At 38.1% G+C, this 26,200-nt stretch overlaps 1 protein-coding gene across 1 annotated transcript in view; it reads right to left on the bottom strand.

Moving 5' to 3' along the window:
* Positions 1 to 1,023: 1,023 nt before the first annotated feature.
* The window catches only part of RNF2 (ring finger protein 2), a 43,752-nt gene continuing 18,575 nt past the window's right edge, over positions 1,024 to 26,200 (bottom strand). Inside the window, exons 2-7 of the mRNA XM_070591027.1 lie at positions 13,982 to 14,070; positions 9,551 to 9,711; positions 8,684 to 8,899; positions 4,351 to 4,623; positions 3,327 to 3,498; positions 1,024 to 3,032 (exon numbers count right to left, since the gene is read on the bottom strand). Coding sequence (XP_070447128.1) covers positions 2,931 to 3,032; positions 3,327 to 3,498; positions 4,351 to 4,623; positions 8,684 to 8,899; positions 9,551 to 9,711; positions 13,982 to 14,068 — 1,011 coding nt within the window. The 5' untranslated portion in view covers positions 14,069 to 14,070 and the 3' untranslated portion in view covers positions 1,024 to 2,930. The remainder of the gene's footprint in view (positions 3,033 to 3,326; positions 3,499 to 4,350; positions 4,624 to 8,683; positions 8,900 to 9,550; positions 9,712 to 13,981; positions 14,071 to 26,200) is intronic.

Here is a 26,200-nt window from a genome sequence, read left to right as displayed (position 1 = left end):
CCAATTAAAAATGCGCAAAAGACTTGAATAGACATTTCTCCAAAGAAGATATATATACCAATGGCCAATAAGCAACATGAAAAGATGCTTAGCATCACAGCCATTAAGGAAATGCAAATCAAAACCACAATGAAATAAAACTTTACACCCATTAGGTTAGCTATTAAAAACAAAAACAAAATAACAAGCATTGGTGAGGATGTAGAGACTGAAATCCTTGTACGTTGCTGTTGGAAATGCCACCGTGGAAAACAATCTGAGATTTTTCAAAAAGTTAAACACAGAATTACCATACAATCTAGCAAACTCACTCCTAGGTATATACCCAAAAGAATTTAAAGCAGGGATTCATATAGGTATTTATACAAAAATGTTCATAGCAGCATTACTGACAATAGCAAAAAGTCTCCATCAGTCTAAGTGTCCATCAACAGATGACTGGATAAACAAAACGTATATATACATGGAATACTATTCAGCTATAAAAAGAAATGAAATTCTGATACATGGATGAACCTTGAAAAGATTATGCTATGTGAAATAAGACAGACACAAAGGACAAATATTGTATGATTACACTTACATAAGGTGCCTAAAATAGTCAAATTCATAGAGATAAAGTAGAATAGAGGTTACCAGGGGCTGGGGGTGGGGGAGAAAATGGAGAGTTATTATTTAATGGGTAGAAAGTTTCTGTTTGGGATAATGAAAAAGTTTGGGAAATTGATGGTTATACAACACTGTGAATGTACTTAATGCAACTGAATTGTACACTTAAAAATGGTTAAAATGGTAAATTTGGTTATGCATATTTTACCATAACAAATTTTAAAATGATAATGTGTCCAAAGGCCCTCACCACATTTAGTGAGCCTTCTGTTCCTCAGTTGAGATGGTGGTTATAGAAGTTACTTAGAATACTTTATGAAATCTTGGTTGGTAGTGGTGGTAAACAGTACCCACCCCTAAAACACACACACACACATACACACACATACACACAACACTACACTCAATGCTCTATCAGATACCTCTAATTATATTTTGCAAAAGATTGCACATCCAATGAATTTACTAATGAAGCAGAGTTTACATCCTCCCATACTGACAGATAAAAACATACATTCTCTAAGCACAAAGCTTATATTCACAAATAACTGTTGGCTTAATGACAAAATTTCAATTAATAATCACAATGTGAATTTAGTTATTTAATGCAACCACTAATCTAATGTCACCAATAAAATCTAAGCTGTTACATCACAAAACCAGGGTTATATTCAGTGGACATGCATTAATAATCTATACAACTTAACATTATACCAGAAAACGAATCGAATACAAAATTTCCCTTGATTTTTGGTGGTTTTCAAATTTCATGGCACAGATTACCAAAAAAACTGTAGAAACAGATTTTAAATATTTTCAATAAAATGGTAAAAAATTGAATAAGCCTTTAAAGTTTTCATATTGGGCTGAAGATTTAAAACACCAAGCTGGCCCCAATCTGTCAAAAATGACAGATAAATATTTACAATGATTAGACAGGCTTTAGTTACAATGGTACTTGGAGGACTACTGCTCCCTGGCAAAAACCCATCAGGGTTAATTTCTCAATGCAAACATGTCTTTGTAAATACTGTGATAATATAAACTTGGAAACATACCTGGAAGCGGGACAGGGATGAAAAATAACACACAATCCTATTTCTGACCTGTCATCATAAAGCCTTCTGGCTCCAAACGCCCAACACTGTCCCTCAATATAAAACTAAATTAAGAGTAGAATGACTTTACCATACTGGCTGACATTCTTCTACAGAATTACCTTTCACTACATATCAAGGCAGGGCTCAAGCTCCATTAACTTGCTTCTCTAGAGTGTAATGAGCAGAGCACCAAATTTATAAACTGATATGGCAACCCAAAATGCTAAACACACTTTTCAAACAGAAACAAACTTTTTTTCCCATTGTTAGTTCTATGTGCCATATTATTCTTGAAACTTACGTGGCTACCAATAAGAAAAGAATAGGGAAGCTTTGAACATATCTTGTACTTTTTCATCAAGGCTAAAGTGCAAAATATCTCCATATGTCTGGCATTTTAATAGGAAAAAAATGACGCATAATAAAGGAACTGAAGTGACAGGAGAACTAATACAAAAAAAGACTTCTTTAAATATACACTTGAAGACTACATAAGACCAAATTAATTTTTCTTCAGTGAAATCTGTAAATGAACCAAGTTCTCACAGAACTTAAGATCTTGTTTGATTCTCTTTCCCAGGATCAGAAATTCCAAAATTAGAGGGGGAAAAAATGGAAAAAAATAACATTGCATGACAATGGACACTAAGTTCATAAAGAACCTTCTTTTTTCTAAATGAGATATTATGGAAGAAAATACCATGAAAATAATAATCCTATGAGAATTGTTTTTTCAGCACAGTAAATTTGAGCCTTGGTCTTCATGAAGATACTACAGCTTATATAGAAAACTATAAATATACAAGACTCCAGGGAAAAAAAGTCAAAATACATATTATTTAACATTCTGTAGGCCCAAAAAACTTGAGAGGAGGAAAAAGGATGGCCAACTCAATCTTCACTTAAGAATACAGAATTATGAAAAATTTCCTGGGTCAAAAGTTCCAAGGTGCTCCAAATTGGAACCATACTTTGTGAAAACATACAACTTAGATATATTTTTAACAGGAAAGAGAAAGTACTGAATAACTGCAGTCCCTTCCAAAAAGGAAATCTTAAATTAAGGGAAAAAGATTCTAATAGTGTAAACGAGTCTGGCTCAGAAAGAAAACTGAACAACATATCCAAGATTCTGTCCATAAAAGTAATGGCGGTACATCTTTAATATTAAAGAAATAGGCTATAAAAAAGTTCTTTCTCAGAATTGGTTTTAGTAAAAGCTCATTTGTGCTCCTTTGTGGGTGCATAATAAAGTTCCATGGGTTTGTTCACTTTCCAGTATTTCTCACTGACCAATTCCAAAGAAAAAGAGCCATTTAATACCTAAAAGAAAAAAAGAAAGAAAGTATTATGAAAACTGCTCAAAGCACAACAAGACTGAGATGGAACAAACATAAAAGTCCATCTCTTTTAAAAAAAAAATCTTAGGGTAAACCTCTTATCACTTACACTATTCACAAATGAACAAACAAAGGATATCAAAACATTAACCACCTGTTGCAATTTCTCTTTCTCTCAGGGTCCTGCAGCATTTTATTAGGCCCCACCCCATCACCTGCCACTCTCAGATGGTCAATGTGGTCCCGGTTTCAAGAGCCTATTATTTTAAATACTCACAGTGAACTGGCCACTGGCTGTCGCTATGTAAATGGTATACTGCTTCTCGCTGGCTGTATCAAGGTTCATCTGGTTTGATTCTCCTTTGCTTCGAAGTTCTTCTAAAGCTAACCTCACAGCCAGATACTTGGATAAGTGATCAACAGTGGCATTACCTGAAGTCTTTATGTATCTGGAAAAATAAATAATTAAAACTTTAATTTCCAGATTAATGATAAAAATGTACTTAAATTATAGAATGTACTTCTAAAAAGCTACATAAAATGTAAATGTCTCAATTATTGACAAAATAATAGCAGAAATTTACTCCTCTATTATCTAAAAATTTCTTATTGAAAGATACAGAAGATGGGAAAGTAAACAGCTCACTGTCTGTCTACCAGGCCACAAAAGCTCTACCTACCTTACCATCCATAAAACATGAGATAAAATGACAAAAGTCAAACAGAAACACACACAGTACTGAGGGGGAAAACAGAACATACCCTTCGACCCCAATGATCAGAGTTCTGCTGTCAACAGCAGCAAGAAGAATAGTAAGAATATAAGCAACTTTCTTATTGTCTAAGAATTAACCAATTTTCTGGTTTTTAAGACTGAGCATAGAAATGCTAATCTTGGGATTCTTTTAAAGCATGGTATACTGTTCAATCACTCACTGAACAAATATCTGATGCTTATCTACACACGATGGCAGACCGTGTGCTGAAGATACAGTGGTAAAGCACCATGCTTGCCGGCATGGATCTTACAGACAACTGGCACCCTCGTTTCATTGTTAAGGAATTTAAACGGTCCTTTCTTCCTCTTCTACCTAGGAGGGTCATTCCTTTCAGATATGCAACTGTGGGTGGGAAGCACATGAGGAAGGAAGAAAACAATACAGGCAGCCAAAATATCCAAATGAACTCTGGCAATCAGTGGGATGACAAATATTGCCCTTAAACTTCTTGTGCAAAATCGTCTTTTAGTCCAAATTAAATATTCTGAAGTCAGATAATCTGAAACTAATCTGCACACTTACCGTGTCTGTGCACTGTCATCTTTTTCCATAAGTGTGGGATGAGGCCTGAATACTAATTCAATTTCACTAGCACCATCCATTACTGGGTCAATTGCCACTGTTGCATTGTTATTATCAAGCTCAAGCCCGGAATCATCAGATGTTTTGGTCCGTTTGTTACTAGGTCCTGCTTCCTGATTACTGTGTGTGGATGCATTACTACAGTGAGAACTGTCACCATTGTCTTCTGCTCCACTACCATTTTCAATCTGTTGTTTCTTGCCTCGCTGTAATCTAGTTAAGGGAAATAACAAAAAGGGGGGTTGCATAAAATTTACATCTAGGCCTTTTCAATGCATCAATTTTGAAGCACATTTACTGAACTTTAGAATTCTGTAAAAATCTTGATGATCGACTTTGCTCCAAGTTGGATAACAGCACTTATTTCCCACATGTCCCTGAAAGGTCTAGAGAACCTCACTCACACACAGGCAAACATCGGCATGACTGAAACAAATGTTAATATTCACTGAATACTTTTCTTTATTGATTATAGGAATTATTGGCAAATCCTTATTTATATTTTGATAATTTGTTATGAGATTTTAAATCTAAAGAAAGGCATGATTCAGATATGAAAGTTTTAAAGATCTGAGGGAAGATATTCATGCCTCTTTAAAAATCTTTAAGGAAACATTTAAGAGAAACAGTAAGCACACCCTCCCGTCGAACTCACCCAAAGTTTCTAATACAATGCAAAATTATTCTAATGAGGAAACTGAGATGGTGTCTAAATAAGGAGCATGGATACAGAAACAGCTAACAAGCTCAAATACTAGCAACCAGTAACTGGGCAAGGCACACTGTGTATAAATCTTATCTACTCGTCAAAACAACTGGCAAGGCAGTGAACATCATCATCATTTTATAATGAAGAAAACCAAAGAAATGGAGGTTCAAGGCCCATAGTTATAAGCTAGTAAGCACCAGAAGTAGAGCTAGGACTTGATACACATTCTTTCTACCACATTGCCTCTCTCTATCTGTATAAACAAGAAAAAAGGAGGGATATATGAAGAAATATGAAAGAATGACATGCACTTCTAAGAAGTGTCATCATTACAAATTTATTGCCAGAACAAGGAAATAACAGCCCACTGTTTAGGAAAGATGCTCAAGAACTCTCGTGCTTTCTTTCAAAAAAACAAACTACTACTTATGAAATCTATAGATCATTTCAAAACTGAGGGAATGACTAATATGTTAAATGACAAAACTATGATCCCAAAAGATATAAATGCACATAATGAAATATTACTACCTTACAAAGGAAGGAAATCCCACACATGCTAAACACAGATAAACTTCAACAACAATGAATTAAGCCAGTCACAAAAAAAGACAAACACGTGTGATTCCACTTATGTAATGTATTAAAAGTAGCCAAATACATAGAAAGAGAAAGTAGAAGGATGGTTACCAGGAGCCAAGGAGAGGAGGAGGAAATGAGGAATTAGTGTTTAATGGGTACAGAGTTTCAGTTTTATAAAATGAAAAGAGTTCTGGAAACTGGTTGCAGAACAATGTGAACGTACTTACCCTACTGAACTGTATACTTATAAATGGTTAAGAGGGTAAATTTTATGTGTTTTTTCATACAATTAAAAAAGATATAAACAGGCCAAAATAATGAAACAAACACAACTCAACAGTGAAAATATAAGGATTATACTTAAATATTTCCTAAAATCCACAAATAAAGCAAAAGAAAAGTTGTTTCGGTTGACTATAAAGTAATCTAATGGAGTTGCTTGTCTTGATGCATTTATTTTTATCTCACACTTTCTTCCTTTTGGTTTGAGGTGACTGAGCTAGATTAATTTCAGGCAGCATTCATAGAACAATGTTCAGTAATGGAGATCAGTAACCTATTATATCCTGAATTTATCAAATCATATCTATAATACTGTTCTAGAGGTAGCATTTCAAGAATTGCACCAACAAACTTGAATGTCGTATGAGGACAATAAAAGAAATTAAGAATGTAAATGTTTAGCCTTCAGAAGCACATATAAGAATGCCTATCTACACAAAATTATTTGAAAAACTAGTGGATACAAGCAGAATCTGAAATAAGTGTAGAATCCAACATAAGTATTTTGACAAAGTCAGACCAAGACTGCTATACACAAGAGACTAATTTTAATTCAATATGAAGGAACAACTTTAAAAAAAAAATCATGCATAAAAAAATATTTACTGAGCAGCTACCTTAAGCCAAGCATGGTTCTGTATACTGGTGTTAAAAGAATCAATATTACGAACAGTCTCTATCCACTTAGGGCTTACATTATTCTAGTGCAGCAGGTAACACATACGTATTCAGAGAATGATAAATACTGTGGAGAAAGATGAGGCAGAGAGTGTAAGAAAGTATGGAATCCTGGAGTGGAAGATGGGAACTTCGCAGACACCTGAAGAAAGTGAGAGTGTGTGCCATGTGGATTATGTGGAAGAAGAGGGCTCCTGAAAAACAGAACAGTAAGTACAAAGGCCCCGAGGCAGAAGCATGCTTGGTGAGTCTGAAGAACAATAAAGAAGCTGTAATAAAGTTGTCAACCAATGAAAGAGCTCCTATCATATACTCTTACCACTAGAAACATTCAAGCAAAAACAAAGGACTATCTGTAAAGGATTTTGCAAAGGGGATTCTTTCTCCTGGTAAAAGACTAAATTGAACAAGCATGAAAGTCCCTCTCTCTTTTAGGAATGTATAATTCTTTTAAAATAAATACATTCAACATTTAATACTGTACTCTGCTAAAGAGAGTTGTAGGTCAGTTTAATATTCAGTCATACACCACATAACTTTTCCATAAAGCTGTTACCGAACAGCACATACAACAGTAGTCCCATAAGGTTAGTACCCTAAAGCCTAGGTGCGTAATAGGCTATACATCTACGTGTGTGTAAGTACACTCTATGATGTTTGCACAATGACAAAATCACCTAACGATGCATTTCTCAGGATGTACGCCTGTCGTTAGAATGGAGCACATCTTTTAACGTTTAAGCCAGTGGTTAAAAGTTGCACTTCCAAACCACTTCTGGAACCTTAAAAATACCAATGCCAGGGCCCCGTCAAATATTCTGACTTACTTGGTCTGCAGTGATATCTGAGGCCCTGGGATTTAAGCGCTTTCCAAGGGATTCTGATGTTCAGCCAAGGTGAGAACCACTAAACTGGGATTGGGATGGGGCTTTACTGGCATCTCCCACTTTGGAAAATGATGACTCTGCCTGAGGCCTGAGTATATTAGGAGATGTCAGAGAGAAAAAGAAAAATGGGAGTGAGGAAAGTGACCAAATTACGTAGGGTGTTGGAAGCCATCATTAAGGTCTTTTAATCTGAATGTGAACAGAAGCTATTAGAGGCTTCAGAGCAAAGGAGAACCATGATCTCCAATCTAACAGAATCACTCTGGCTGCTGTGCTGAGAATTGACTATGCGGGGATAAGCATGGAAAGCAGAAAGACCCAATTAAGAGGCTATTTCAATACTTAAATGAAAGATGCTGGTGACCTAGACCAATCTCACTATATTATGAAGAAAGCTAAAGATATATTGATTCACAGATTGGAAAACAGACTGTAAGAAAAAAGAGAGAGGTTAAGGGTAATTCCAAAGTTTTTGGCTAAAGCAAGGGGAATGATGGAGTTGCCATCCACTGAAATAAGTAAGAATGAAGAAAAGTAAGGAGTAAGAACAAAAAATTCAGTATTGGACACGTTAAGTTTGAAATAAGGAACGGCTACTGACATACAAAGGGAACCAGGAGAATATGGTTTCTTGAAAGCCAGGTGGAGAAAACTATTCAAAGAGAAAAGAAAATTAATTGTCTAAAATGCCACTAAGGAAGACGAAGTCTGAGAATCAGCAATTAGATTTCACAAAATGGAGGTTACTGGTAACTCTGGTAAGGGTGATATGGGAGTGGGGACAAAAGCCTGATTAGAGAGGGTTCAAAATGGAATGGGAGAATAATTAAGAGAGTGAGCATAGACTAGTCCAAGGAGTTTTGCTGTAAAGAGGAGAGGAGAAATAGAATGGTAAGTGGAAGAAGAAATGGATACAAGAGAGGGTTTTTAAAGATTGTAGTATTTTAAATGGAATATCCCATTATGCTTGGAGGCATATATTATACCTGCAATAAAAGGTAACCATGCAGAACTACCAGGGTATTTTTTTTTACTGCCTTTTATCTTTTTCAAAATGGAGACTGTTGAGTAAATTCAATATTTAATAAAGTATTGAGAAAAATGGGCACCCTCTCTGGCCTTCTTTCCCACATACCTGTTCATGGCCTGTATCTTCAGTCCTTCCTCGATGCTGTGACTGAGTGCTTGTTGATTATTGTGCTTGTTGATCCTGGCTAACACTCTCTCTTGATGAGCTTCATACTCATCACGGCTTGGATAAATTTTGCTGATGAGTGCATCAAAGTTCGGGTCCGGCCTTAGTGATCTTTTGGAAACCAGCTTTTTCCGACAAGTAGGACATTCTTTGTTGCTAAATAAAAAGAAGAGAAAGAAAATGTAAACAATGCTAGTGTCTCTGAGATAAAGACAAAAACACTCAGCTTCTGGATAGTTATCATCTTATTCTAAAATGTTTACTAAGTCACAGAAATTTAAACTAACTAACCTGAACTTCCTTGAAAATTTGACTAATGGCTACGTAAGATTCTGGAAGCCTCAGACACTATACTACTTGCCAATAGAGAAAAATGTCAATACTTCTCTATGAGAGTTTATATATAACCATTTTAGAAATAAAAATCTGTTCTTGCCTAATATAAATTTCCCCTCTCTGAGATCCATGCCTCACAAGGAAAAACTACCCACTAATACATACCAATGCATATGTTATCAATTCTTTTACTAAAATAGCATTCATAAGGATATAATTTTATATACTTAAAAAGTGGAAAAACCATAGTTTCATGCTTTGTAATTTCCTCAAAACAAATACTCATCTTAAAAAGCTGCTAAAATTGTATAAAATCAACTGTTTCAAAACAAAGATTCTCCAATAATTAAAACCAAGACTTCAGAAAAATTTCCAGTTCTTAAATGAATACTTACAGGGAATGTATTTCTCAAAACCAACAGAGCACTGTCCTGGTACAAGTTAAGCACCTAGCACAACACTTCAACATACCCACTTCTGAGGGCTGTGATAATGCAGTCTGCACAAAAACGATGTAGACACTCCTTTGTAGTCATGGTGTTCTTCAACATATCCAAACAAATTGGGCACATTAATTCACTGTGGAGACTTCGAGGTGAAACCACAATTTCCAAGCCATCTGTTATTGCCTCCTGTAAAAGAGTCACCTTAAAATTAAAAGCTATCCAATTTTCTTTATTATGGACAGGTTCAAACATACAAAAGTAATAAAATGACAAAAATGAACATCTATGTGCCCATCACCCAGCCACCACCATCGTCAACTCAAGGCCAATCTTGTTTTAGCTATAATCTCCTCCGACCCCCTCAGCCACAGCACCAGTGCATTATAAAAATGCTCTTATTTTAATGCTAAAGATATTAATTTATTTAAAAGCTAACTAACGGTAAATTAGCCTAGTAAAATAAAAAAGAAGCATTGAGCCAGCCCTGATGGCCTAGTGGTTAAAGTTGGGTGTACTCCACTTCAGCAGCCCAGACCCAGTTCCTGGGCATGGAACCACATCACCCATCTGTCAGTAGCCGTGCTGTGGCAGTGGCTCACATAGAAGAACTAGAAAGACCTACAACTAGATATACAACTATGTACCAGGGCTTTTGGGAGGAAAAAAAGAGAGAGAGACAAAGACTGGCATCAGATGTTAGCTCAGAGCAAATCTTTCCCAGCAAAAAAAGCACTGAATTTGGAATCAGATTCCTTAGGTTCTAGTTCTAGCCATATTAACTAGCTATGTGACTCCAAGTAATTATTTAACATTGTTTTCTTACATGCAAAATGAAGTTACAGCTAAATGAACCCTAAGAATTCCTCCGTCTTCAAAAACCACACCATTTTGATAATACATTATATGTTTCATGCTATTCATTAAAATATTTTAAGATTCCAATACAAGTATTCTCTAGTTTATATACAGTCTAACAGGATTTCATTTTAAAATCACTTTTTGAACCTTAAAAAGTCTAGGTACACAGAAGCAGTTTTATACCAAGTGGTCAGGTTCTCAGGCTAACCCTACAAACTGATTTAAACCACAGTACACCAGAAGTATAATGAGTGTTAGTATTTCTGTTATGTCTAAAAATGTTTCAGTGTGAAAATGCACTTGCAATTCCAATGCAGAATTCCAGGACACATCTCCCAGCTTCAGAGAGATAAGTGACTCCCAACTCCTACTGTCTTCACCACCACCACTACCCACTCTTCCCACAAGGTGGCAGTGAGAACAAAGATTACCTAAACTCTTAAGGCACCAATACTGGCTCCTATGGATTGAGTAAAGAGGTCTAGTAGGTAGCTATTAAAAAGGAAGATGCAACATGAAAAGATGCTCAACATCACTAATTACCAGGGAAATGCAAATCAAAACCACAATGAGATTATCACCTTATACTTGTCAGAATAGCTATTCTCAAAAGGAAACAAATAAGTGTTGGTGAGGATGTGGAGAAATGGGAACCCTCACACATTGTTGGTGGGAACGTAAATCAGTACAGCCACTACAGAAAACAGTATGGAGGGTCCTCAAAAAATTTAAAAAAGAACTACCATACGATCCAGCAATTCCACTTCTGGGTATTTATCTGAAGAAAACAAAAACACTAATTAGAAAAGATATATGCACCCCGGTGCTCATCGGAGCATTATTTACAATAGCCAAGATATGGAAGCAACTTAAGTATCAACAGATGAATGGACAAAGAAAATGTGAGACATATATAGAGGGACAGACAGATACACACACAATGGACTACTACCCAGCCATGAAAAAGAAAAAGAATGAAATCTTGCCATTTGTGACAATAGGGATGAGCCTAGAGGGTATTATGCCAAGTAAAATAAGTCAGACAGAGGAAGATAAATACCCATGATTTCACTTATATGTGGAACCAAAAAACAAAACAATGAACAAACAAAACAGAAATAGACTCACAGATACAGAGAACAAACTGGTGGTCACCAGAGAGGGGGCAGGAGGATGGGCGAAATAGGTGCAGGGGATTAAGATGTATAAACTTCTAATTATAAAATAAATAAGACACAGGGATGTAATGTACAGCATAGGAAACATAGTCAATAGTATTGTAATAACTTTGTACAGTGACAGAGGATTACTAGTCTTGCCATTACTAGTGATCACTTCATAATGCATATATAAATGTCAAATCACTATGTTGTACACCTGAAACCAATATAATATTGTGTGTCAACTAGACTTCAATAAAAAAAAAAGTAAGGGAAGATGCAGGTAGAAATAAGAGGCTTCCCATATGTTACTGAGACTTGCCGTTTCTGCTGGCTCTCCATCATACTTGCCTTTTCTCTACATGGTCAAAACTTGATGACCCCACAAGGAAAGACGTGGAAACTATAGATATTGCCCATAACAGACTCAAGTAAAATATATTTACATTTATAATAATAACTACCACTATTATCAAGTGTTTATTATGTCCTAACTTCTCTCTACACATCACTTTCTGTATTTTATTTTACTTAGTTTAATATGTAGACAAACTTTTGACTTACGAATTATAACCTCTGTTGAACTATTACATAAAGAGTATGATGCTGACTCAGCTAGTAATCAAATCTGTCCTCCTCCTCCTCCTCTTTAGAACTTGCCTAGCAAAATCCTAACCCCAGATAACCTCAACCATCCACGTTCTCCACGCCTGTCCCTGTGCAGGTGTGTGGCCCTGTGGGGGGAAAGGGGGCAAGCACACAACGAGACTGGTATCACTCAAACTTTCACCAGCCTCAAATGGTGTTCAACACTGCTCAGCAACTGGTTTCCCTAACAAACTTGATTTTCCTTTCACTAACTATTTTATACCTTATCTTCTATCTGCAGACCTTCCTCCACCTGAACATTCAAGATTACCCTACCTCAAATTTCATTAAAACAAGGCTCTCTCATTTTCTATCAAATCATTATAAATTGTCTTCTTCCTTCTTGTTAACAAAGAGAAAGTACGTCTGTTCCTATCAAAGGTACATTCTTCTCAAGCATATCCCTCTCCGATTATTCTATTTACTCTCAAACTTCAGCAATCGCTCCCTCTCCAGGAAATCAGCCTAAATGAGTATCTCCATAGGGTTGCTGCATGGTGAAATGTAAATGATGGGGAGGATGCAGTTCTATCTCCCACCTTATAAACAAAACTAAATCTAAAACTTCCTGATTCCATGTTCCCCTCCCGTTTTTTTTGGGTTTTTTTGTTTTTTGTTTGTTTTTTTAAGATTTTATTTTTCTCCTTTTTCTCCCCAAAGCCCCCCGGTACATAGTTGTATATTTCGTTGTGGGTCCTTCTAGTTGTGGCATGTGGGACGCTGCCTCAGCGTGGTCTGACGAGCAGTGCCATGTCCACGCCCAGGATTCGAACCAACGAAACACTGGGCCGCCTGCAGCGGAGCGCGCGAACTTAACCACTCGGCCACGGGGCCAGCCCCTCTCCTCCCGTTTTTACTCTGCTTCTCTGCTCCTCTCCATAGCCAAACTTCTCTGAAGATTTGCCTACACATTTTCACTTTTTTCCCCTTCAACATAGCACAATCTACTCAAGTGACTGTACTCTTTTCAAGGTCATCAAGTATATACTGCCCAATCTAACATATGCTTTAGTACTCCTCATCTTATTCAACCTCTCAGTAGTGCTCAACACAATAACTGCATCCTACTTCTCGAAACACATCCTCTTAAGACTTTGATCTCCTCTCCCCAACTCCAATTTTTCCTTACTTTTCTCTGGCTGTCCCTTCTCAGTCTCCATTGCTGGCTCCTTTTCCATTACTTAATTTCTAAATATTGAAGCTCCTCTGGATAAAGTTCTAGGCCCTCTGCTCGTCTCTCTCTAGGTGATCTTATCCATTCTCATTCCTTAAAAAATGCGTAAAATTTTATATTTATTCCAGACTCCTAGTTAGTATCTCTGCCTGCCTGTCTTATAGGCATCTCAAATTTAAAATGAGTTTAGCATGTTTATCTCCTTCAAACCTGTTCCTCCCCGTCTTCCCCAACTTCACCTTCTCAAAATAGTCTTCCTTTAGTGTCTCCACTCCCATTATTATTTATTACAGCACTGAGGACTTTCCCTTTACACAATTCCTCAAATGTGTAATTCTGTGGATATTTACTTGTTTAATGTTTATAAATTCCAGGGGCTGGTGCCACATCTGTTTTATTCATCACTTCACTTAGTGCCCAGCTTAGGACCTAGTAAAGAGTGTGCACTCAAATTACTTGTTGAATCAATAAATTAAGTGTCATCCAAACACAAATCAGGACTGCTTGTATATAAATTTATTATTACTATTAAGTTCTTTCAAGTTTTCATTTTCTAAAAATGTATCCCAGTTTACATACATCTCATATGTCCTCAAGTTATCTTAGTCCACATTACCTGAGGTGTTCGTTGTAATTCATATAAACTGAGTTCCCATGTTTTGCTTAATGGTTGAGTTCCATTCGTCTGCACAGCCTGAGACATTGCTGGGAATAAAAAGAAGAGAAAAACAATTATAGTATCTGAAAGGGAAGTAAACCTCAAAACTGATTTTTAGGAATTGTGAATCCTGAGAATAATAAAAATAGAACTTATACACAGGCTCTTCAAAATTCCCATTTATAACTACAAGCTACTTATGAGCGTGAGACTATCACTGATCTTTGAATGCCCAACAGCTGGCACACAGAAAGCGCTTAATTATTACTGAATGTATAGAAAACTGTCCTAACTCAAAATAATGTGTTTCTGAAATTCATCATCATAGAACTTAGAGCTAAAGCAAGAAAAATCCAGACTCTTCAGCATGGCCAGCAAGTCCAACTTTTGCCAAAAATATAAAATCAACTTGATAGCACTTTAATCTATTGGTCATTCTGCTCTACGTGCATAGCTCCACTCGTGAAAAATTCCTACCTAATAAGCCAGCTTGTAATGTTCAGAAAGCTCTTCCTAATGCTGAGCCCCACAATGCTACCTATTCATCCTATAGTTGCCCTCTGGAGGCAAACTGATCAAGTCTAATAATTTTCTACATGACAGCCTTTCAAATATTTGGACACTGTTATCATATCCCACATGATTTTTCTTTCCTTTTGGCTATATATCCTAGCTCCTCCTATTGCTCACCATTTGCCACAATTTCAAGGTCTCCTCACCACCCTGATTCATTAATTCTGCCTTTCTTCTTATTACAAATGAACTGAACAATGTAAGGCCAACTTCTCTGCTGGTCTTTGAGTAGGGGATGGAATCAAGCATACATGTGAGGAAGACAGTCTTAGAAAACTCCTCTAGGGGCCGGCCAGTGGCACAGCGGTTAAGCTTGCGTGTTCCACTTTGGCAGCCCAGGGTTCACTGGTTCGGATCCCGGGTACGGATCTATGCATCACTTGTCAAGCCATGCTGTGGCAGGTGTCCCACATATAAAGTAGAGGAAGATGGGCATGGATGTTAGCTCAGGGCCAGCCTTCCTCAGCAAAAAGAGGAGGACTGGCAGGAGATGTTAGCTCAGGGCTAATCTTCCTCAAAAAGAAAAGAAAAGAAAAGAAAAAGAAAACTTCTGTAGGGCAGAGGAAAAAAAGGAGGTTCTAGTCATTCAAATATTTAGCAGGTATCTACTATCTGCCAAGCAAAACTGCTCTAGGTCCTTGCTTCAGAATTCATAGCCTAAAAAATGAGAAATAGATGTAAATAGCTAAACTACACTAAGACACATTCCAAGCAGCAGAATGGAAAAAATAATAGAGTTACAGAGGAGGATCAGGGAATTTGAGGAGTTAGGGAAGCCTTCAGCAGAGATGAAACAAGCCTTAAAAAATAAGAGAATAAGACACTGGGATGGGAGTACAAAAGAAAGTGGGTTCTAGGCAAAGTAGAGCAGCATGTATGAAGACAGGCATGAAAACCACATATGCTTGTGTTTGGAAGCTACTGGAAGTTTTAAATAAGACAGTGACATGGTCAGTTTCATGGAAACTCAAGCATTAGTGTAGAAGGCAGAAGAATGGACATAAGTGAGCACGACCAATGAGGAGGCTGCTGCAAAAGCCTGAGTGATAGTAACTATCTGAACCAAAGCAGTTAAGCATGGACAAAGAGACACAATGAGATAGAGAAACCAGTAAGGGATATATACGACACCTGTACAAGAGAGAAGGGTCAAGTGCGACTTTGGGAAAGCACCCATCCTTTACTGAGAGAGAGAACACGGAAGGAAGGCATGGGGTAGAAGAGAGGCGGAGTTGCTACACATACTGAGTTCCTGTTATTTATGGACCCCTGAGGTAGAGTGGTCCAGTAGACAGCAAGAAAGAAAAATCCCACACTTGCCTGAAGACACAACCTGCACGAGCACAGTAATTCATATATTCTACGCTAGCACAAGGACAATGAAGGACATGAACTGTTTGTATCCAGGAAATGGAATTTCCCACTTCCAGCAGATAGCATTTAAACAGAACTGCTCTCAACAACCCACCCAATCAGCAATTAGCTCAACTTTGCTTGGTAAGTTAAAAGCACTTCATTGAAATTTAACTAAATTCTAGCTCCCTTGAAAATTCTATATATCTTGTCTCTTCCTTTAACAAAAAACTACATTTTCACATGAAGTTTCTCCCTTGCCTAAGCAAAAATTTAAATAAATATGTTCAAACTCTTCAGATTTGAGTGAGTCGCGATTTTTAAGATTTTGAGGCTGTCCACTGGGTCCACCTTAAGGGCTCTCACTCATTTTGCTTATCAAAACTAGTGGAATCCTGGGCCAGCCCTGTGGCCTAGTAGTTAAGTTCAGCGCACTCCACTTGGGCAGCCCAGGTTCAGTTTCCAGGCATGGACTTATACCACACGTCTTTCAGTGGCCATGCTGTGGCCACGGCTCACATACAAAACAGATGAAGATCGGCAACAGATGTTAGCTCAGAGGGAATATTCCTCAGCAAAAAAAAAAACAACCAGTGGAATCCCAAACAAGCAAACATTGCTTCAGCTCTTTGTGCTTGAAATACAATCGTCTTTCAGTTCCATCATGATCCCTGATCAGTGTCCCCAACAGTAATCTGAAATCTGAGCAATATTTTACAGAGCTCTGGCCACTAATCTAGCTGAGTTTATTTGTTCATCCTAGGATTACTAGCCTTTGGTTCTTTGATCATCACTGAACGCTTTGACTCCACTGTCTCAGAACCATAAATTGAAAACATTTTGTGATAGAAACTTTTACTTGGTGAAACACTGTTTCTGTATCATTCAGTCTTCATGAGGATCGAATGATGGCACAGACTCCAAAATTGCTATCTAGTCAACCTTTAGAGGCTGATGGATACAAGAGTCCCATTAGACCAGCACCTGCTCTCTGGAGCAACAAACTTTGCTGAGTCCCTCTGAAAATCTTCACGAGGAGATTCTCTAAGGGAGAGATCACTTTGTTTAATGGAGGATGCCTTTCTCCTTCATATCTGTATTCTGGGGCTAAAGGTTACCAGACCATTAAATCATGGGACCTAGCCACTATTTTATAAGCATCATTTGATCCTACTATAGTCTGCGTATCGAAGTGAGTTTCTCCGCATCTAAGCTACAAACTTGAACTGGCAGAACTCCTGTCCCTTATACACACTCTTGGTATAACCCTAATTATTGTGCTTACTAGGCTAGAAGGCACAATTTCTCCAAGGATTTATAATTACCTCAGCTATTACTGGGAATTTTGGACACGTCAAAGATAATACATTTAAGAGAAGCTCTAGAAAAGAAAGAGGAAATACCAAATATACAATGGCCAGCCTTTTTGACTGGTATGCTGAGGCCTCAAAATGCAACTCTGACTTTAAAACAGCATCCCTTTAAAGATTCTCTAGCAAAAGCCAAAGAAAAGAAAGCACTCAAAGTACCTGAAACCTGCCCTCCTTATGCATCCAACATTATCGTGCTAAAATTTAGTATCAGCACCCTACCTATATTCCGTTTCCCTCTACTGCCTCCCCTAAAATGCTAAATGAACTATCTTTTCCTCAAGGTCTCCTCCAAGAAAACAAGCAGTGACCCAATACCCACTTAAAGTTGCTACAATGGTGAGCAAGCCAATGGAAACTAAATTAAGGCACAGTTGAGGGTTGAGCTAACAGTCATAATAAAAGACTTTCCAAAACCATAAGGCAGGCAGACTAATGACTGCTACTGAATTTCATATTTTATTATACACTGAATGTCCAGGAATCCTAGGCTTATAATAATGAATCCAGTTACCTGTAGCTCCTCAGATGGATAAAAATGGTTGAAAGCTGACAAACAGCTGTAAAAAGATTTTTTAAAAATCTGCAAAACATTCAACAGGGACTAGAGAGAGCAAGAAAAGTAGGATACACATAAGGCTTTTTCTGGTGCCTTTCCTTTAAAAGTTCGAGGGGCCGGCCCAGTGGCCAAGTGGTTAAGTTTGTGCACTCTGCTTCAGTGGCCCGGGGTTCGCCAATTCGGATGCTGCGTGTGAACTGACACACTGCTTATCAAGCCATGCTGTGGCGGCATCCCACACAGAAGAACAAGAATGACTTACAACTAGGATATACAATTATGTACTCGGGCTTTAGGGAGAAAAAAAGGGGGGAAGATTGGCAACAGCTGTTAGCTCAGGGGCAATCTTCCTCACCAAAAAATAAATAAATAAATAAATAATTGGAGGCTGTAAACAAGAGATGAAATAATAAACAGGAGACACGAGAAATTAGCTTCAAGGTGGTTGATCTATGTTGTGGGATACATCCAAGAGGCAATGTACAAAGAACCTCCCCTCTCTTCTTATTAATAGGCTAAGACCTCTTAAAAAAAATTGGAATGGAAAACTGCAAATCTGGATACTCACCAACATGGAGCTGAAAATGTTAGAAGAGCTTTAGAAAACTGACAAACCATGAACTAAAACAAACATACAACCCTTCACATAAAGCTATCAAAATAAAAACAAAATCAAAACATCCTTCAGCATCTAAGTATCAAGGACCTATTCATAAAGATACTGGCAGATATGGCAATCAAAAACCAACTGGAAAAGGCATAGTTCCATATTAGCAAATAAAGGATGTGTAAAGAACAATGGCCCCAAACCTACCCAAATAGGCTGCTCTGAAGACAACTCTGGAATCTTATTTCCTGTTGTTGAATTCAAGGTGAATCACCTATAAATTTAGATAGTCACCCTGTGTGTAGGTTCATATGCCATTATTTCTACCATAAATCCTACAAGAACATGATGATCTCTCAGAGAACTAAAACTACTCAGACAGAAGGAATTTTTTTTTTTTTGGAGGAAGATTAGCCCTGAGCTAACATCTGCCAATCCTCCTCTTTTTGCTGAGGAAGACTGGCCCTGAGCTAACATCTGTGCCCACCTTCCTCCACTTTATATGTGGGACGCCTGCCACAGCAAGGCTTTGACAAGTGGTGCCACGTCCACACCCGGGATCCGAATCAGCAAACCCTGGGCCACCGAAGTGGAACGTGTACACTTAACCACTGCACCACCCAGCTGGCCCCTAGAAGGAATTTCTAAGAATTCAAAATCCTAACCCATGTCCCAACCTGTAACTGTTATCCTGGGGACAACTATAAACAGAACATTCCTTTTTCCTGTCTCTAGAAAGCTCCTCCAGCAAATTAATGGGAATTGTCAAATAAAATACTCTGCTGAAGGCTTGTTTCTACAAACACCAGTTCACCTGCACATAACCAAATTATACCCGATTCGGATATTTGTATTCCTGTGGCAAATAAGACTCAGGAAGTAATTCACAAGGTAGTTGTAGCTCCAGAATTTCCTGGTATCATTTGGAAAAACTAGCTATCTCCATGGCTTTGAAAAGTTTTCCAGTCTTTCTGTTTCTATCTGTATTACAATCATATGTTTCCGGGTATCTAGAGTCTTAAATGCAACTGCATGAATGCTACCTTACCAGATAATACAGTAGGTAATCCTGAGACCAAAATAAGGACACAATCTTGCTGATCGCCAAAACCACTAATCTCAATTTTTAAGAACAGATCAGCAGGGTAGATACGAACAATAGTCAATGGCCTCTCCTGTAACCTGGCCAAGGAAGGTCAAAAGGGGATCTGAGAATAAAACATCCCATTTTTTGCCTCAGGACACAATCCACATAGAGAGGAAGCTGTAAATTCTACTGTGGCCTGAAGGACATGACCCACACACAGATGGGAAGTTCAAATTTCCACTTTGGGCAGTCACTGAACACATAAGCTCTCAAGAATTAGTTCCTCTTTGCTTTAGGTCAGTACACTACTTCATTTAAATTTCCCCTAAATTCTACCCTTCCCCAAAATCTATATAATCTTTCCTCTTCTTTCAATTAGTGAGAAACTGCATTTCTGCCTGTGGCTCCCCGCCGTCCAAGCCAAGATGTGAAATATATTCAGCTTCTGTTTTTCAGACGGCAAGGAATTGTGATTATGATGAATAGTGTTTGGAGCCATCTATGAGCAGACACTACTAATATACAGACAGAGCAAAGCAAGAGGAAAGGAACAGGAACGGACGGCCTAGGTAATAATTATAATCTGCAAGGCTGGCGAGAAGAGCTGAAGCCAGTGAAGACAGGAAATGAGGTGTCAGACAAGGTAATTTTAGGGATTCTCTTCAGCAAGAGGAGTGTGCTTCCTGGATGACTACGGTCTACAGATCCTCGCGGCACGAGAGATCCAGGTCCACCTGGGACCCAACCCCCAGTCACAACACCTAAATTACACTTCTAAACAAAAGATACTCGACAAAACAGAAATGTTTCTTACACAAAGTAGGTGCTTAAGTTTGTGGAAAGAATGTATAAATGGAAAGTCAGCATTAGTTTGGACAAGATAACTTTAGTGGCAGTGGCAGTGGCAGAAACAAAATAAATCTGAGGAAAGATCTAGTCACAGGGAGATTTTGAAAGCTTGACGCTTCAATAACCAAAGAAGAAATAGCAACAGAATGTTCAGAATGCTCTTTAGGGACTGCAATACCCAGCATTCAGGCTGACTTTCCAAATCTTCACCGTCATGGCAGATCACACAGTTCTTTTACAGAACTCAATGTGGTCTCAAAAGGTTTTTCAATATAGCTACCCATCGAGCAAAGAGCAGAGCAGACAAAAGAGATGAAAAGTTCCTATGCATTCTACATAGAAAGATGGTTTATCTTTTTTAAAACAAGAAAAGGTGAGACTTCTGTTTTCACATGTAAGTTGCCTCTCCATCCTAACAAGTAAAAAGTTCATACTGAAAAATCACAACTCTTCGTGGATCCATAAGCAAGAGGAGGACACAAAGCAAACCACTGGCCCCCAAAGTGTGAGACAGAATAGAGGGCCTCTCAGCAGAGCAGACCTAGGAGCAGAACCCGCAGCAAGAACCAGCGTCACGTAGGAAAACCTGAACTGTAAGTGAAAAACTGCTGGACGTTCAATGTGGACAAGTCTGAGAGTTAAAAACCCCAGGAGGACCCAGTCACAGGGGCCCCCACAATATTGTGAAATTTACCTCCAGAAGCTTGACCAGATTCCCACACTAAATATCAGAGAAAAATTCCTTCATGCTTCCAGCAGGGGGAGCAGAAAGGAACCGTTTTTAAATATGCCAGAGCACTCTGCTCTTCTCAACAAGGCCTGCCCTCAGGGAAAAGTAGTTAACCGGAGCCTAACTGTCCTGGGGAAGGGAAAATACTCAACTCCAGCCCATTCTAGCCTTCCTGTCCCACCTAAGGGGGAGAAAAAAAGAGAACCACTTGTGAAGTTCACTAAAAGACTGAGACCAGATCATAGGACTACAGAACCCTTCCCCCCACACACCTGACTGCACATCACTAAAGGCCTATTAACAGCAGTTCCCTTTAAGCCGGTAGATCATGTCCAGCTATCTAGAAAAAATTACAAGGCATAGCAAAAGGCAAAAAACACAATTTGAAGAGACAAGCAAACTTCAGACCAGCCACGGCATAGATGTTGGAATTATCAGACCAGGAATTTTAAACAACTATGATTAACATGCTTAGGGCACTAATGGATACAGCGAACAGCAAACAAGAACAGATGAGGAATGCAAGCAGAGAGATGGAAATCCTAAGAACCAAAAAGAAACGCTAGATATCAGAAACACTGTAACAGACATGAAGAATGCTTTTCATGGGATTAGGATACAGTTGAGGGCCTGGATACAGTTGAGGAAAGACTCTCAGCTGGAGAACATATTAGTAGAATCCTCACAAACCAAAAAGCAAAAAGAACAAAGACTGAAAAAAACAGAAGAAAATATCCAAGGACTCTGAGATAACTACAAAAGATGTAACATACGTGTAATGAGAATCCGAAGAGGAGAAGAAAAAGAGAAAGGAACAGAAATGTTCTGGCAATACAGGGCTCAGATAAAGTCTTAAGAAAATTTATTTCCAGGTTATCAATTTTCCTGAAATATTTTTACCCAAACTGATCTACCTGAAAACAGGCCTATCTATCTGTGTAGGTCCCTCTCCCCGCCACAATTCTTTCATAAGATCTCGTATCATTCCTTCACTCACTCAAATACTGATTACCTACTGCACTCCGTGCACTGTGCAAGGTACTAGGAATAAGAGCAGTGAACAAAATAAGTATGCACTCAATGAATTAAAAATTCTTAAGTGCTGCATAAAAGATACAAAAAAGGGCACTGGGGGATAATCAAGGGGAGAAAAGGAGCTCCTTAAGATAAGGGAATTGAGGAAGGACTGTCAAAGGAAGAGCCACGCTAGAAAGAAAGAAGGGCCAGTGTGGCTGCTAAGTAAAGGGGAAAACATACACGAGGTTACAGAACTAAGGAGGGGCCACAATGGTGATCTCAGGAATCAAATGGGGTTAAGCGGAGGAGCAAGAGCCACGTTGGAATGTGTTGAAAAGGAAATCAAAATTCAAATTATATGTTCTTTACAAATGAATAAAATGAAAATACTACCTTATGCAAATGCACGGGATATGTAATGAGAGAAATCTCAGAAATATTTATAACCTTCAATTTTTTTTTTAAATCTTTTTTTTTTTTTAAAGATTTTATTTTTTCCTTTTTCTCCCCAAAGCCCCCCGGTACATAGTTGTATATTCTTCGTTGTGGGTCCTTCTAGTTGTGGTATGTGGGACGCTGCCTCAGCGTGGTTTGATGAGCAGTGCCATGTCCGCGCCCAGGATTCGAACCAACGAAACTCTGGGCCGCCGGCAGCGGAGCTCACGAACTTAACCACTGAGCCACGGGGCCAGCCCCTATAACCTTCAATTTTTAAATAATAAAGAATGAGAAAAAAATGAACCAAGCATTACAAATTAGAATATGAACCTGAAGAAAGTAAAAGGGAAAAATGATCATTATAAAAGCACAAATAAAATAAAAACAATAGCTAAAGACCAAAAACAAAAAAGGAACTTGGTGATGAAAGCAAAATTTAGTTATTCGATACAGCTAATACTATAGCTAAATTTCCAACAAAACCAAAACGAAAAAAAGTTAAGAAATGAAATACATTTTTTTTTTAAGATTGGCACCTGAGCTAACAACTGCTGCCAATCTTTTTTTCTTTTTTTTCCTGCTTTTTCTCCCCAAATCCTCCCAGTACATAGTTGTATATTTTAGTTGTGGGTCCTTCTAGTTGTGGCATGTGGGACGCCGCCTCAGCATGGCTTGATGAACAGTGCCATGTCCGTGCCCAGGATCCGAACCAGCGAAACCCTGGGCCGCCAAAGTGGAGCACATGAACTTAACCACTCGGCCACGGGGCTGGCCCCCGAAATAGATTTTTAAAATTAGATTATCAGAGTATGTTATATTCAACTTTAAACCAATAAATAAACCCAACTATTCCTAATTAAAAGTCTTAGTAAGTTAGAACTAGATGGAGAAAACATCCTTAGCTTGATGAAGATACACCAGAATGCCAATGTTTAAAAAAAAAAGCAATGGTAGAGCAAAATGTGTAATATCCTATTTTAGCAATTAAAAAGAAATCTAAACACCTAAATGTATGTTTGTGGTTTTAAATTCTGTTCACCATGTTTCAGTCACATTTGCCATCTTTCTCTTTATCAGTCTTGCCAAGCTCATTCTCATTTTAGAATCTTTTCACTGGCCCATCCTTCTGCCTGGAACAGAATACTCTCTTCCCCCAAGATTTACCCACAGCTACTTCCTTCATGCATTATAACAAAATTCTGACTTTGTCATTGTCTCATGTCTTCCCCTTTTTTTTACACCATAGCACTTTTATAGCCTCTAAGCTCCTTGAAAGCAGGGTAGTTATCTATCTTATTCACAATATCCCCAGTATCTTGCACTGTGCCTGGCATACAGCTGTTATTCAATAACACTTGCTGAGGAACTCAACAATGGCGATAACTAAAGAAAGGAACTCAAATTAGGCATCCTTAACATTTCACATTTTCATGACTAAAAAAATGTCACCTCTAATTAACATGGGAAAGGGTAAGACAAAAGGAAGATTTATCAGTTGGTCTATTTTCTATGTGTAGAGAAAACAGTTTATGTTTCTGCATGGTTAGGGCTTTCTGAGCAAAGAAATCCATCCTTCAAAGGGCAAGTCTTGAAAACTTAAAGATACGAGATTTACTTCTCTAGATAAGAGATTTACTTCTCTAGAAGTACGTGTTTATATTTCAGAGGGGATGAGACTATGGAGACATTCTAGGGGTTGTAAATTCTGAGACATCTCTCATCTTCCCCCCTAAAAATATTCATTTATATTTCAAAGATTAAGAACCTAGGATCCTCCCCTTCTGCAACCAAGAAGAATTTGTTTATTTTAGGGAACAAACGTCTCTCTTCCCTACCTCAGGAGGAGAGGTGGGCAACATGTATACAAGCTCCTGGATGCCTATTCTTAGGATTCCTCTCCTACCAAATGAACATTCTGCTCAGTGCATCGCTCTGGGGGGAAGAAATGGGGCAGAGAGGAATTGATGCGGCTACTGCTATAATAATTAATCTATCCCTGGCCCAGAAATTTCGTGTCTACTTTCAGGATAACATAAATAAATACAGCTATTAAAAATTAATCATTCTAGGGGCCAGCCTGGTGGCACAGTGGTTAAGTGTGCACGTTCCGCTTTGGCAGCCCGGGGTTCGCCGGTTGGGATCCCAGGTATGGACATGGCACCGCTTGGCAAGCCATGCTGTGGCAGGCATCCCATATATAAAGTAGAGGAAGATAGGCATGGATGCTAGCTCAGGGCCAGTCTTCCTCAGCAAAAAGAGGAGGACGGGCAGCAGTTAGCTCAGGGCTAATCTTCCTCAAAAAAAAAAAAAAAAATCTAGTGGGAGCTAAAGACTGATCCTCAGAAATGAGAAGACAACATGAGCTCTTAACAAACAAACAAATAAATTAATCATTCTAACATATAGAATTTGGTTCCTAGAACTAATCCTGTAATTCAGCCTTTGTATTAATATATTTTTGAAAATGAATATAAAAATTATTTTTTCAGGACAAAAGTACATTAAGTCCCAAACTTTGAAATTAAAATTTTCATTCTAAGTTTTTCCATTAAAAATATATTATACCTAAGTAATGTGCCTGAACTATTAGAAAATTTGTATTTGTATACCAGTTCAATTACATTATAGACTAGTCTTTTGAAGACTAGTCTAGGGACCTAACAACTAACCATAACACTGTTTCTGCATAAAGATTTATTTAATAGTACCTGGCAAAGAAAGTAATGTAGAGGCTCCCTAAAAGTGCCATTTTCATCCCACACCTAACCTACAATCCTTAAACTGCTTGAGGGTAGTATAAAAAAAGCTGTGGTCGAGTCTACTCAGGTGAGCTGTGGCCAAGAACAGCTTTCCAGATTCCCACTCAACTCTCTGGGACCCCCCAAGACCCTCAAATCCCCTGACTGGGCCATACATTGCCCCCACGACCATTATCTAGCTCCTTGGAAGGAAAAATAGATCCACCAAACCATAAATTTCTCAAGAATAAGGGCAGAGAACTTCATATTTTAGGAATGTCCTTATGTTATGATACAACAAATGAGTCAACTAGAAAGCACAGTAAGTCATTTTTGGAACTGGATCAGCTTGAGTTTGCATCCTAGCACTGGCAGTTACTGGCTATGGATCCACAGGCAAATTTCTTAATCTCTCAAGGTTTTTTTGTGGTTTTTAATCCACAGTGACCAAAATCTTCAGGGTCATTGGCAAAGTTGAATGAGATGTTCATTTAAAGTGCCTGGCACATTCCATAAACGACAGCCATAAAGCTGAGAGGATATAATTGCCTGTATTTATTTCAATAAATGAGCATTCTTATTTCTTAGGACCCCCGCCCCCAATATGTAAAAGCCTAGGGAAAAAAAATTACTTAGCTACTTGCTAACTACATTAATCCCCTTTCAAAAAATAATTATTTTAGAAAGGAACATAAGAATGTTCAGTTATCTCAAGTGAGATCCTGGTACATGCTGAGTCACAGTCAATTTATAACTTAATTCTCAATAAGAACCTCAAGTGTATGCTTTCTATAGTATGGGTGAAAGAAAAATTCCTATTAAACAGCAGATGTGCAGGCAAAAGGGCTGACATTGG

Source organism: Equus przewalskii, chromosome 23 (assembly GCF_037783145.1).
Source record: "Equus przewalskii isolate Varuska chromosome 23, EquPr2, whole genome shotgun sequence".
In the NCBI taxonomy this organism is placed as follows: Eukaryota; Metazoa; Chordata; class Mammalia; order Perissodactyla; family Equidae; genus Equus; species Equus przewalskii.
This window is presented reverse-complemented; position numbering and strand designations above follow the sequence as displayed.